Raw genomic sequence first — 14390 nt, 5'->3', positions numbered from 1 at the left:
CCGACGTGGGCGGCTCAAGAGGTCAGGAGATCGAGCCCACCCTGGCTAACACGGTGAAACCCTGTCTCTACTAAAAATACAAAAAATTAGCCGGGCGTGGTGGTGGGCGCCTGTAGTCCCAGCTACTTCGGAGGCTGAGGCAGGAGAATGGCGTGAACCCGGGAGGCAGAGGTTGCAGTGAGTCAAAATTGTGCCACTGCACTCCAATCTGGGTGACAGAGCAAGAGTCCATCTCAAAAAAAAAAAAAAAAGAAAAAAAGAAAATATTCAATAAATGACTTTCTTTAATATACATGCATAAACAGAAATTTGACTTTTGAATTTGCTATTCCTTATGGGGATAATATTATTTTATTAAATTTTATACTATAACATATCTATCAAGGAATCTATCTACTAATCCACCCCATAAATATCTATAATTCTAAATATGAAGACACGTATGGTGAATAACGGTAGTGAAAAAGAAACAAGCTCCAGAGACAAATTTAAAACATGGCATTATGGCTACATTGCTAGTGTGAGCCACAGCCCAATAAGATTTATTCACTTGCCAGTAAACAGATCCTTGTCTTACACACTAGTCATGGGCACTTTAACAGATGGCAAGAATGTTAGATGGTAAATCAGATCATGGTTCTTTGTGTAAGGAAATGTGTGTGTGTATATCTCTGTGTGTATATTTCTACAATGAATGTCTGTCAACTTAAACTTGTGGTTTCATTATTTTTTGTTTATTATAAACTAACATTTTAAGTTAATGGATTTTCAACTCTATTAAAATATGGTAAAAAATAATAGATTTTTCAGTTACAACCTTATTTGATTTATAATTTACTTGACTATCTTGATACAAATCCAAAAGAAATCATTTTTCTTATTGTCATGATTGCCATTAAATATCAGTGAACTAAGAATAATTTGTAGGAGAAAATTGGATTTTTCTCTTTAGTGTATCCTGGTCAAGAAGTTTGTCGTTTTTCAGGATTTAGGAAATTGTGTATCACATAAACTACAGCATATCCTTAACCGTTTACTTCCACTTTTAAAAATGAGAGGATGTAACACTGAATTAAAAATTAAGAGAGAGCAGATTTTTAATGGAAACATAGTCTAACTGCTTAAAAGTAAAATTAGATCACCAAAGAGAGTGTTTTTTTTCTTTTCCTTAACGTCATTCCTTTCTTGGTCAGATTGAGTGGTTGATCCATTAACACGTGACCTCTGTCTTACTATTCTGCATGAAATGAACAAAATCTCAAGACCTGATAGCTCCTTAAAGACTGCATATTTCAGCCGGGCATGGTGGCTTACGCCTGTAATCCCGGCACTTTGGGAGGCCGAGGCAGGCGGATCAAGAGGTCAGGAGTTTGAGACCAGCCTGACCAACATGGTGAAACCCTGTCTCTACTAAAAATACAGAAATTAGGTGGGCGTGGTGGCACGTACCTGTAATCCCAGCTACTCAGGAGGCTGAGGCAGGAGAATCGCTTGAACCTGGGAGGTGGAGGTTGCAGTGAGCTGAGATCTTGCCACTGCACTCCAGCCTGGGCAAGAGAGCAAGACTGTCTCAAAAACAAAACAAACAAACAAAAAAACTGCATATTTCTTGCACAATAGCAGTCTGATCCTTTTTAAGGTGGTCTAGATTAGTCCAACACTTTCATTACATTTTCTATACAATTAACTATGAGAAATAACTGTTTTCTGCTACAGACGTGATGTGTGACTAAACACAGTGATTTTCTGTACTTAGGATTTGAATATAGTGTCACAGTTTTTACTCACAATTGTATTGTATTTAAGTTATATGTTAAGCTCATAAGAGAGTATGGAAAAGGAGTTCATATCAAAGTTGCATAATTCTAAATGTAATAAGCTCACTTTCAGTTTGAATTCATACAGAAATTCATGCTTTTGTTAGCTGATGGTCATCAAAACTTACACCATTTTATAAAACTAATCACTCTCCCCCTACAAAAGTTCATATTTGGAAAGCAAGAAGTATGGTTAAACTAAAGCATTCTAACACTAGAGTCAGTATGCACTTATTTAGGCTTTGAGAAATAGTTTATACCTGGAAGTGGATAAGAAAAAATCAACTGTATTGCACAAATTTTCCTTACATGCCAAATCCATCTGATGTCAAAGTTTGTTAAATGTATTCTCTAATGCCTCAAAACAGGTGTTTCAGAGTACCTGAATTTAATATCTTCCATGTAACAGGTCACTTAATTTTAAAGGATAACAGTTGTACAGAGTATTAGAATTTTAGCTTGTTATATGCTACAACTTAATGTAAAGAATTTGGTAGAAACCTCGGCTATTGGGAAGCACTTGTATTACTCACAAAACCAATTCGTTCTCTTACAGGTTATGGGAGAAAGTTCAGTCATGCAAGTTAGATGACTGTGTCTGGTAAAACATCAGCTGAAAAGTACAAGTTGGTTTACAAAGCAGTACATGAAAATAAAATTATCTCCATCTGTTAACAGAGCAGCTGTGGGAGGGAAGACTTGTTCTCAGGAATAAACAAAAGCCATTCAATGCCAAATTACCAGATGACTCTTGTCTCAGTGTAGACTATCATCCACCTTTACCCAGCCCAGTGGTGCGTGAATTCATAAGACATAAAACTGTTCTTACAACAGAACTTCATGGCTTGGTTTGCTTTTCTTGAAAATGTTATGACTAGGTACCAAGCTAGTAGTATGGAAACTTTGGAAAGCCATTAGCTAAGGAAGCAGTAGGAAACATTTACCCAAAATTTATTTATTTGCAAAAATTGAGGTCAGAAGCTAAGAACATTTAAGGGAACACCTTTTCTTAAAAAAAAAAAAAAAAAAAAAAAAAGACTTGCTACTTCTGTTTTGAGGTCAGCATAAGGAAACTTTAATATAGCAAATTATATCAATCTTGTTTTTTTATCTCTTTTTATTTCTTTGGAAAAGCAGAACAAAACAGAATAGAAAGGAAAGCACAATGTCTAAAAAGAGAGTCAAAACCTAAGCAACTTCAATGGAGTTTTTTTCCCACCTCTTTCTGTTTCAGAATTTCATTGTATTAGTCAAAAGTTCCAAGATGTCTTGTTGACCTTTGCCACTTTTCCTCCCACGGCTTTGCCATGGATGATGATGATGATGATAAGATGGCGTTTTTTTTTTTTGAGACGGGGCCTCAGTCTGTCTCATAGGCTGGAGTGCAGTGGCGCCATCTCAGCTGACTGCAAGCTCCGCCTCCCGGGTTCACGCCATTCTCCTGCCTCCGCCTCCCGAGCAGCTGGGACTACAGGCGCCCGCCATCACGCCCTGCTAATTTTTTGTATTTTTAGTAGAGGCAGGGTTTCACCGTGTTAGCCAGGATAGTCGCGATCTCCTGACCTCGTGATCCACCAGCTTTGGTCTCCCAAGTGCTGGAATTACAGGCGTGAACCACCGCGCCCGGCTGATATGATGGCTTTTAATAACAATCGTTGTTCTCCTTATAGGTTACCATTTGTGGGTCCTATGCTGAGTACTGGCGAACATTTCTTTCAGGCAAAATAAAGACTTTGAGACAGACAATATTTTCCATGTTTTACAAATGAAGAGGATGAGACTCACAGAAACTACAACATTAAAACAATACATTTAAGAAGTAGTAAAAATTATAATTTACCGAGTGGTTAAATGTGCCAGATACTGTACTAAGGGCTTTGCAAACATTAACTCACAGCAGCCCCGCAAGGCACCATCTCCATTTTATAGACGAAGAAAAGGGAGGATCAGAGAACCCACATGACAGAATCGGAATTTGAACCAAGTTTTCTATCAGTCTTCCAATGAACAGCAATCCCTTATTTAATGGGAATACAGGAATTCTAATTGAAATTGTAGAGTTTTCAAAAGTAACTGTCTGATTACGAAGATCTTATTATAATGTGATAAAGATAAAGCCAGATACAACCACTCTGAAAGGGTACTATATAATAACCTTCTGTGTCCAAAAATGCTTCCTTTACCAACTTGCAAATGATTCCTGAAATTTCAGCATTAAGGAATGCTGAATGCCTTTTAGGAAGGGAAAGGGTTGATTGGGTTTTATCCCATGTTTTGAAAGTAGGTTATTGGAATTTATGAGCTGTTTTCCATTGTGATATCCAATTGAGAGGTGATTTGGATATAATGGTGGAGAAGAGTCCCCTTAATAGAAGACTTCAGTTTCAGTCCTAACTGGAAATGAAAGGAGAAGCGATTTTAAAAAAGGTAGAAAGACCCTGTGCCTAGCTTAACCTGATGAACACTTTTGTTTTAGACAGCTTCTATTGTACATAGGACAAATGCTTAATTAGTGTGTCATTCAAGCAAATGACAAAGTAATAAATGCTGTTAACCTGTCAACACTAGAAAAAGTTTTCATCCTAACATGATTGTCATACAAATCAAGGGAATTCAAGACAAATATACTCTAGTTCAAAACTAACCGACAAGGATAGTGACTTCTGATCTCAGTATAAATTTGCTTAGTTCTAGCAGATAACATTACGAGATGGGGGATCCAATTTTTTTTTCTTTTTCTTTTTCTTTTTTTTTTTTTGAGACAGGGTCTCATTCTTTTGCTCAGGCTAGAGTGCAGTGGCGCAATCATAGCTCACTGCAGCCTCAACCCCCTGGGCGCGTGTTTTGCCCACCTAACACCTGATGATGTAGCTGGGACCACATATGCATGCCACCATGCCTGGCTAATTTTTTGATTTTTTTTTTTTTTTTTTTTAGAGATGGGGTCTCATTATGTTGCCCAGTCTTTTTCTAACTCCTGGGCTCAAGTGATCCTCCTGCCTTGGCCTTTTAAAAGTGCTGGGATTACAGGCATGAGCCATCCCGCTCATCTAGCTCCTAATATTTTAAAAACTCAACTTTATAAATACCTATTCTGTGCCTAATGCTAGAATACAGAGATGCATAGGATAGGCCTCTTGTTCATAAACATTTCATAATCAATAAAATACCCTGTATTTGAGTGGTAATAATTTTGAGTGCTATGTGTCTATAGAAGAGGAAGACATTACAATTCATGTAATGTACTTACGTTATCATCTATATGTTCATATAGTGCCTAAGACCCAGTGTTTTCCATATCTCTAAGTCAGCCCCAAAGTTAGTGGATATACAGGGTGGTATATGAGCTAACATGAGTAACAGCTATTGAGGGCTTTCTGGTCGGATTGGTGATAATGTAGAGTAGAAAGCAATGTACTTTTAATAATTCTACTTCTCTCAATATGGAGAATATATATTTGATTTTATATATCTACGTAGAATTTTATTATGTTTTTTACTTTCTAGGTTACTGACATTAAAAAAATTATTTCTGCCTGAAAGATTTTTAATTCTTGATTTCTTTTTTCCCTGCTTATTCTTTCTAATTTACCCACTCAGTGACTCAGATTACCTATATCCCTAGTGAGTAGCCCCCATAAAAAGACACTCTGCAAACCAGGTAAACAGAAAAACAAAAACCAACAAGGCTTTTTTTTTTTTTTGCCAAACTGTAGTCATGACAACATAGGTTGATTATACAGGTGATATTTTATATTTACTTTAGTTTGCATTTACCCAATTGTATAATAAAATGGAGACTAACCATTTGTTTCATTGTAGCATGCCAAGAATCAAGCACTACAAAGTGATGAGTGTAGGACAAAACTACACTATTGAACTGGAAAAACCTGTAAGTAGCTATTTTTGTTGTTGATGAACTTCCTCCCGATTCCTTATAGCCTCCTAGGGCTGGCAAAAAGCAGCCAAGTTAAGGAGCCCTGAATGTGGCAGATATACAAGGTGAAAGTGAGATTCAGGAACAGGTGGGTGAGGCAGAGTAAAAGGTAATTTGCTTCTAAAAATTCTCTCCACTTTTCTTCCTCTGCAAGTCTCTCAAGGTTTGCAGGGAAAGAAAAGTGGAAAGAATTCAGGGAAAGAAAGATATTTTTGTTAAACATTACCCAATTATACATCTTCAAATATGTTTATTTCTAATGGGTAGAAATCTATAAATGCCTAATCTTCTAATACCTGTAATGCTGAAGTTCAGAAATCCTCTCTTAATAGCAACATAGTAGTGAAGAAAGGATTTCTATTTGTCTTCAACTTTTCTCCCACCCTAGCTGACTTAGCATGGGGCTAATGATATAGCTAAGCACTTGACAAATATCATCCAATGTAACTGTTACAATTACCCTGAGGTAGATATTGTTATGCCTTTTATACAGGTGAAATAATTGGTATTTACACTGTTCTGAAACAATGAGAATGTGGTGATGTGGCCTACATTCCAGGATGCTGAAAAAGAGAATATAGCTCTGTGATTTTAGGCTGCAGTAGTGGGAAGATTGAGTCAGGAAAGATGTCTCCGGATATCACTTAAATAGAACTGGTGGGTCTTGAAGATATTTATATTTACCTAGTTCCTCTGCGTCTCCAGGCCCATTGTGTTGATCAAATAGACAAAGGAACAGTGTGGTTGAATTTCTTAGAGAGAAGGTAGCTGCTGATTCATAGAGCACACTTCCATCGTTGCCATAAGTGCCTCCCAAAGCTTCTCAGTTATCAGATCCATTCCTGACTAGACTTTTAAAATAAAATTCAATAAAGAAGGCAGATAACTAGATTGCTAAAGGATAATCCAAATAACTAAGTGACTACAAGCAATGGACAAGGAAGAATAATGTGACATCTTTGTAACTGGGTGAACTGGAGCTCATTTCTGTCATTAGCTCATACAGTCTACAGTGTAAGGAAAACTAATAGCCTGGATTATTCTTTCATTCTTCACCATCCCCAAGCCCTCAACCCCTCAATGAGGTTGTATTTTTGTGATTTTTTTTTTTTTTTTTAAGAGACAGGAGTCTTGCTATGTTGCCCAGGCTTGAGCACAGTGGCTGTTCACAGGCGCAATCATAGTGCCAGCCTGAAACTCCTGGGCTCAAGTGATCCTCCTACTTCAGCCTCCCGAGTAGCAGGAACTACAGGTGCATGCTACTGCACCTGGCTCAGAAATTCCTTTTCCTCTTCAAGGTTATCTGGCATATTCTGGTATATTTATTCTGACTTCACTTGTATAAAAATATTAGTTTAGGGGTAGAGACATAGTTTATCTACTCCTAGACCAGCAAATTATCCTGTTACAATAAAATACTAAAATGCTTAAATTCTCTGGTTTTAAAGGTTATTTGCTTTAAAGCAGAAGAAACCAACTACAGCTAACTTAAGAAAAAATAAATTTATTATAAGAACATAGAATGACTGGAAGGGTAGCAAACCTTCAGGGACTAGGAAGCAGTTACTTGTGCTAAGAACTATCTGATTAGGAAACTGGGTATCCTTCTTTGTTCTTCAAGTTCAAATTTCAGAAAGAAAGCATTTTCTGGCCTAACTTGAGTCACATTCTTTTGCTCCCCCCATTTTTTAAGGGACAGGGTCTTACTCTGTCACTCAGGCTGGGGTACAGTAGGACTATCATAACTCATGCAGCCTCAAACTCCTGGACTCAAGGAATCCTCCTACCTCAGCCTCCTGAGCAGCTGGCGCTACAGGTGTGAGCTACCACACCTAGCTAATTTTTTCAATTTTTGTAGAGACAGGATCTCACTATGTTGCTCAGGCTGGTCTGAAACTCCTGGTCTCAAGTGATCCTCCCACCTGGACTTCCCAAAGTGCTGGGATTACAGGTGTGAGCCACCACACTTGGCTTACATTCTTATGCTTTAATTGAGGGAGAGCAAGCCACCTAACTATTGTCTACCAGATTGTGTTCAATGGGAAAGGTGGTAATTCCTCAACAGGGAATGGACACATGGTCAATTAAAAAGGAGAAATAAGACACAGGGATAGGTAAAACTATGGTCATACAGTATGCCATTGAAGTAATGACAGTCATCTCCATTAGATTCCAATTGAGCCTTCTCTTACTCTACCTTTATCCGTGTGACGCTGAGTTTTCTCTCACTCTCTATTAATATAGGTAACACTCCCAAACCTTTTCAGCGTCATTGATTATTTTGTGAAGGAGACTCGAGGAAATTTAAGACCATTTATATGTTCAACTGATGAAAACACTGGTATGTTTTTCACTTCATTGCTATGTTAAGGGAAACAAAACCAAACAAAACTCCCAAAACTCTGCATATGAGTTATAGTACCAGCCAGGCAGGAACTGTAGTTCAGTCTTTAAATTTATCCATTTGGAAATCATTTTGTCACTCAGTCTGTGAAAATAGGAAAGTACCAATATATATTATGAACAGAGTATGGGTGCATTCTAGGGAATGGAAAACCCTGAGGAAAGTATTATTACTATTAATTTCATTCTATCATTCTACTCGGCTTTATCTAACAAATTCAGAGGTAAGAGAAAACCATAATCATACAAGTTAATGGAAGCAAAATGGTATTTAAAGGGATAGTCTGTCAACAATGTTAGATGCGTAATACAGGATAAAATGAATGAAGATTAAGAAGAGACGATGGGAACTGGTGATTAGCCAATACATGACTTGAGAGAGAGAATTTTTATTCCAGTATGAAGACAGAAGTCAGATTGCAAAATAACAAGGAATGAGTGGGTGGTGAGGAATTACAGATAAAGATTGTAGCTAGGACCAGCTACATAATTTGCCAGCCCCTTGTTCATAAATTAAGAATTTCAAAAACAGTTATAGCAAACAGTTTACACACCCCTGAAACTGGCTCTCTTTGTAGTCCAATTTCTGGCAGAGCAAGCCAGGCTGAATGTAACAGTAGTCTCTCTCTCTCTTATGGAACAGTTCCTGGTACACATGGTCACTGGCAAACTGTAAGCAGGAGACAGAAAGTATCTCCTGCTTGTTTGGATTTTAGTTATCAAAACAAGTCCCTTTTTTGACAGATTATGGGGGAAAGCAACCTTACTTGGCTACCGGCATCAAGGGCATATCTGGATAGTCTTATTAATTAAAAGGATAGCAAGTTTAAAAGTCCAAGTTCTTAAAACATGATTATGAATCTCGTGATGCCAAATAATAACAGTAACCAAAACCACAGAATCTCAGGATTTGAAGGAACTTTAGAAAATTATAGTATCTTATATGCTTAGAACTCACCTGCACTTTCAGTACAGGAAATATCTCTAAGATATGATCCCTTCAGCTTGTTTGTAAATTGTGAATGTAAGGGGGCTTAAATTTGATTTTTGAAGCAGCACAGTTCATTTCTGGACAGTTCTCATAGTATTCTTCCTTGATATTGAATCTGAAGCATTCCCTCAACTTCTACATATTAATCCAATGTCTGCCTTTGAAACATTATGACTTAAAAGCCCGTCAAACTTTTAAAGATGTCTACAATATTTCCCCTCAGTTTTTTACTCTGTCATCTAAATTATTGGTTCCTGAATTTCTCTCTCATCTTTGATGTTCTTTTTACATTGTCTAATTTTTAAACTTGTCACTTAAAATATAACACTACTGAATAATAATGTTGAGCGTCTTTTTATGTGTTATTTGCCATTATATATTTGGGAAAGTATCTGTTTGAATCTTTTGCCTATATTTTTATTGGGTTGTTTTTTCTTTCATACTTGTTTTGAGAGCTCTTAACCGATACAAGCCTTTTTTTTTTTTTTTTTTTTGTATGATTGGGAAGTATTTTCTCAGTCTGTGATTTGTCTTTTCATTCTTTTAACAGTGTCTTTGGGAGAGGAGAAGTTTTAAATTTTGCTTCTGTAGATTATACTTTGGTGTTATACCTGAGAACTCTGCCTAACCTAAAATCACAAAGACTATTTTCCTGTTTTCTTTTAGAAGTGCTGTAAATTTATGTTTCACATTTAGATCTATGATACATTTTGGATTTTTAAACTGGGAGGGATGGGTCAAGATTCATTTAGTTGCATTTAGATGTGTAATTGTTCCAGCCCCATTTGTTTAAAAAGATTATCCCACTGAACAGGGCAGCCCACACCTATAATCCCAGCACTTTGAGAGGACAAGGCAGGAAGATCACTTTGAGAGCATTGTGGGCAACAGAGGGAGACTTCATCTCTACAAAAAAAAAAAAAAAAAAAAAAAAAAAAAAAAAAAAAAAAAGGCTGGGTATGGTAGCCCATGCCTGTAGTCCTAGCTACTTTGGAGGGTGAGGCAGCCAGAAGTTCAAGGTTGCAGTGCACTGACTGTGCCAATGCACAATTTGAAAGGGCAAGAGTGAGACCCTTTCTCTAAAAAGTAAAAATAAAAATAAATACTTCTCCATTGAATTGTCTTTTCAACATCTGTAAAAATCTATTGACCATTTTTGTATGGATTAATTTCCAATGATATATGTTCCTACCATTTTGCCACATTTACTATAACTTCATAGTAATTCTTGAAATTGGGAGGAATATTTTGTTCTTTGCTCTTTTCTTTTTCAAAATTGTTTAGACTAGTCTAGTTTCTTTGCCTTTCATTATAAATTTTAGAATCAGCTTGTTGCTATCCAGAGAACAATTCTCCTGAGACTTTGACTGGATTGTGTCGAATCTGTTGATCAGTTCAGGAAGAACTGACATCATAATATTGAGTCTTCCAGTCGAGGAATGCAATATATTGGTACATTTTGGCTGTCCTTGATTTCTTTCATAGAGCTTTGTTTCAGCATACAGCATCGGCACATATTTTGTTTGATTTATAGGTATTTAAATTTTTGTTGCTGGTAAATGATATTCTGTAAAATTTGAATTCCATTGTTCATTGGTAGTGATATGGTTTGGCTGTTTTCCCACCTGAATCTCATCTCAAATTGTAATCCCCAAATGTTGAGGTAGGGACCTGGTATGAGGTGAATGGATCATGGAGTTGGTTTGCCCCCATGCTGTTCTCCTGATAGTGAGGGAGTTCTTACGAGATCTGATGGTTTAAAAGTGGCCATTTCCCCTGTGCTCTCTCTTTCCTGCCACCTTGTGAAGACGTGTCTTGCTTCCCCTTTGCCTTCTGTCACGATTGTAAGTTTCCTGAGGCTTCTGTAGCCATGCACAACTGTGATTCAGTTAAACCTCTTTCTTTGATAAATTACCTAGTCTCAGGTAGTATCTTTATAGCAGTGTGAAAATAGACTAATACGAGAATTGGTATTGGCGGAGTCGGGTCCTACTATAAAGCGACTTTGGAACTGGGTAACAGGCAGAGGATGGAACAGGTTGTAGGGCTCAGAAGAAGACAGAAAGATGTGGGTATAAGTTTGGAAGTTTCTAGAGACTTACTAAAGAGTTTTGACCAAAATGCTGATAGTGATAAGGACAGTGAAGTCCAGGCTGAGGTGGTCTCAGACAGAGATGAGGAACTTGTTGGGAACTGCAGTAAGAGTCATTCATGCTATGCTTTAGCAAAGAGACTTGTGGCATTTTGCCCCTACCCTAGAGATCTATGGAACGTTGAACTTGAGAGAGATAATTTAGGGTATCTGGCAGAAGAAATTTCTAAGCAGCAAAGTGTTCAAGATGTGTCCTGGCTTTTTCTAAAAGCATACAGTCATATGCATTCACAATGAGATGGTCTGAAATTGGAACTTACGTGTAAAAAGGAAGCAGACCATAGAGGTTTGGGAAATTTGCAGCCTGACCATGTGGTAGAAAAGAAAACCAATTTTCTGGGACAAATTCAAGCTGGCTGCAGAAATTTGCATAAGAGACGAGAAGCCAAATGTTAGTCACCAAGACAATGGGGAAAATGTCTGCAGGGCATGTCAGAGATTTTCAAGGCAGCCCCTCTTATCACAGGTCTGGAGGTCTAGAAGCGAAAAATGGTTTCACGGGCTGGACCCAGGGCCCCACTGCTCTGTGCAGCCTCAAGACATGGCGCATGTCCCAGCTGTACCAGCTCCGGCGGTGGCTAAAAGGGGTTGAGGTACAGTTCAGGTTGGTGCTTCAGAAGGTGCAAGCCCCAAGCCTTGGTGGCTTCCATGAGGTGTTGGGCCTGCAGGTGTGCAGAAGACAAGAATTGAGGTTTGCTCTGCCTAGATTTTAGAGGATGTATGAAAATGCCTGGATGTCCAGCCAGAAATCTGCTGTAGGGGTGGAACCCTAATGGAGAACCTCAACTAGGGCAGTGCAGAGGGGAAATGTAGGGTTAGAGCCCCCACACAGAGTTCCCACTGGCACTGCCTAGTGAAGCTGTGAGAAGAGAACCACTGTCCTCCAGAACCCAGAATGGTAGATGCACCCACAGCTTGCACCATGTGTCTGGAAATGCCATAGGCACTTAATGCCACCCCATGAAAGCAGCCGCGGGAGCTATACCCTGCAGAGCCACAGGGATGGGGCTGTCCATGGCCCTGGGAGCCCACCCCTTGCATCAGTGTGCCCTGGATGTGAGACATGGAGTCAAAAAAGAATATTTTGGAGCTTTAAGATTTAATAACTGCCCTGTTGGCTTTCAAACTTGCATGGATCCTGTAGCCCCTTTGTTTTGTCCAATTTCTCCCATTTTGAATGGCTATATTTACCCAATGCCTGTATCCCCATTGTATCTTGGAAGTAACTAACTTGTCTTTGATTTTATAGGCTCACAGGCAGAAGGGACTTGCCTTGTCTCATATGAGACTTTGCACTTGGAGTTTTGGGTTAATGCTGAAATGAGTTAAGACTTTGAGGGACTGTTGGCAAGATGTGATAGGTTTTGAAATGTGTAACGGATGTGAGATTTGGGAGGGGCCAGGAATGGAATGATATGGTTTTGCTCTGTGTCCCCACCCAAATCTCAGCTCAAACTGTAATTCCCAGGTGTTGAGGGAGGGATCTGGTGAGAGGTGACTGGATCATGTGGACAGTTTCTCCCATGCTGTTCTCATGATAATGAGTTCTCACAAGATCTGATGGTTTTAAAGTGGCAGTTTCCCTTGCACTCTCTTTTTCTCTTGGCTATTGTGAATAGTGTTGTTATAAACACAGGCGTGCAAACATCTCTTCAATACACCGATTTCCTTTCTTTGGGGTATATACCTAGCAATGGGATTGCTGGTCATATGGTAGTTCTATTTTTCTTTCTTTGAGGAGCCTTCACACTGTTCTCTGTAGTTGCTCTACTAATTTACATTCCCACTAACAGTGTAGGAAGCTTCCCTTTTCTCTACATCCTTGCCAGCTTGGTTATTGCCTGTCTTTTGAATATAAGCCATTTTAAATGGGGTGAGATATCACATTGTAGTTTTGATTTGCATTTCTCTGATGATCAATGATGTTGAGCACATTTTCATATACCTGTTTGCCATTTGTATGTCTTCTTTTGAGCAATGTCTATTTGTATGTCTTCTTTTGAGCATTGCTTTTTGAGCAATGTCAGATATTTTGCCCATTTTTAGTTGTTTTATTAGATATACTTCCTATTGAGTTATTGAACTCCTTATATATTCTGTCTATGAATTCCTTGTCAGATGTGTAGTTTGCAAAATTTTCTCCCATTGTCTGGGTTGTCTCTTCACTTTAATGATTGTTTCCTTTGTTGTGCAGAAGATTTTTAACTTAATGTGATCCCATTTGTTTATTTTTGCTTTAGTTGCCTGTGCTTGTCGTGTCTTATACTCAAAACATTTCTGTCTAGACCAACATCCTGGAGAGTTTTCCCAACGTTTTCTTGGAGTAGTTCCATAGTTTCATAGTTTCAGGTAATAAAGGGATGTTGAATTTTATCAAATGCTTTTCCAGAATCAATTGAAATGATCATATACTTTTTGTTCTTCATTCTGTTGATACAATGTATTACACTGATTGATTTACATATGTTGAGTCATCCTTGTATCCCAGGGATGATAAATTCCACCTGATCATGTTGGATAATCTTTTTAATGTGTTGTTGAATTTAGTTTACTAGTATTTTGTTGAGGAGTTTTACATCAATATTCATCAGAGATATTGGCCTGTAGTTTTTAAAAATGTGTCTTTGTCTAGTTTTATCATCAAGGTAATACCAGCACTGCAGAATGACTTTGGAAGTATTCCCTCCTCCTCTATTTTTTGAATTATCTTAGTAGGACTAGTATTAGTCCTTCTTTAAACATTTGATGGAATTCAGCAGTGAAGCCATTGGGTCCCAGGCTCTTCTTTGCTGGGAGACTTTATTATGGCTTTAAATTCATTATTTATTATTGGCCTATTCAGGTTTTGGATTTTTCATGGTTTCATCTTGGTAGGTTGTATGTGTCTAGAAATTTATCTATTTCTTCTCAATTTTTGAATTTATTGGCATATAGTTGCTCATAGTAGTATTATCCTAATTTAATTTTAATTTCTGTGGTATCAGTTGTAATGTCTCCTTTTTCATCTCTGATGGTATATATTTGGGTCTTCTTTTTTCTTAGTCTGAGTAAAGGTTTGTTGATTTTCTTTTTTTTTAATATATATTTATT

At 37.8% G+C, this 14390-nt stretch overlaps 1 protein-coding gene across 2 annotated transcripts in view; it reads left to right on the top strand.

Moving 5' to 3' along the window:
- Positions 1–14390, top strand: part of STAP1 (signal transducing adaptor family member 1) — a 49467-nt gene that overhangs the window by 26948 nt on the left and 8129 nt on the right. Inside the window, exons 7-8 of one of the 2 annotated variants that reach the window (XM_007998579.3) lie at positions 5640–5709; positions 7999–8095. In XM_007998579.3, the coding sequence (XP_007996770.1) occupies positions 5640–5709; positions 7999–8095 (167 nt within the window). The remainder of the gene's footprint in view (positions 1–5639; positions 5710–7998; positions 8096–14390) is intronic. The other variant, XM_073017324.1, reaches the window with a different exon arrangement.

The sequence above is a fragment of the Chlorocebus sabaeus genome, chromosome 7 (genome assembly GCF_047675955.1).
Source record: "Chlorocebus sabaeus isolate Y175 chromosome 7, mChlSab1.0.hap1, whole genome shotgun sequence".
NCBI classification, from domain to species: Eukaryota; Metazoa; Chordata; class Mammalia; order Primates; family Cercopithecidae; genus Chlorocebus; species Chlorocebus sabaeus.
The sequence above is the reverse complement of the archived record's forward strand: the minus strand, read 5'-3'. Positions and strand labels throughout refer to the sequence as shown.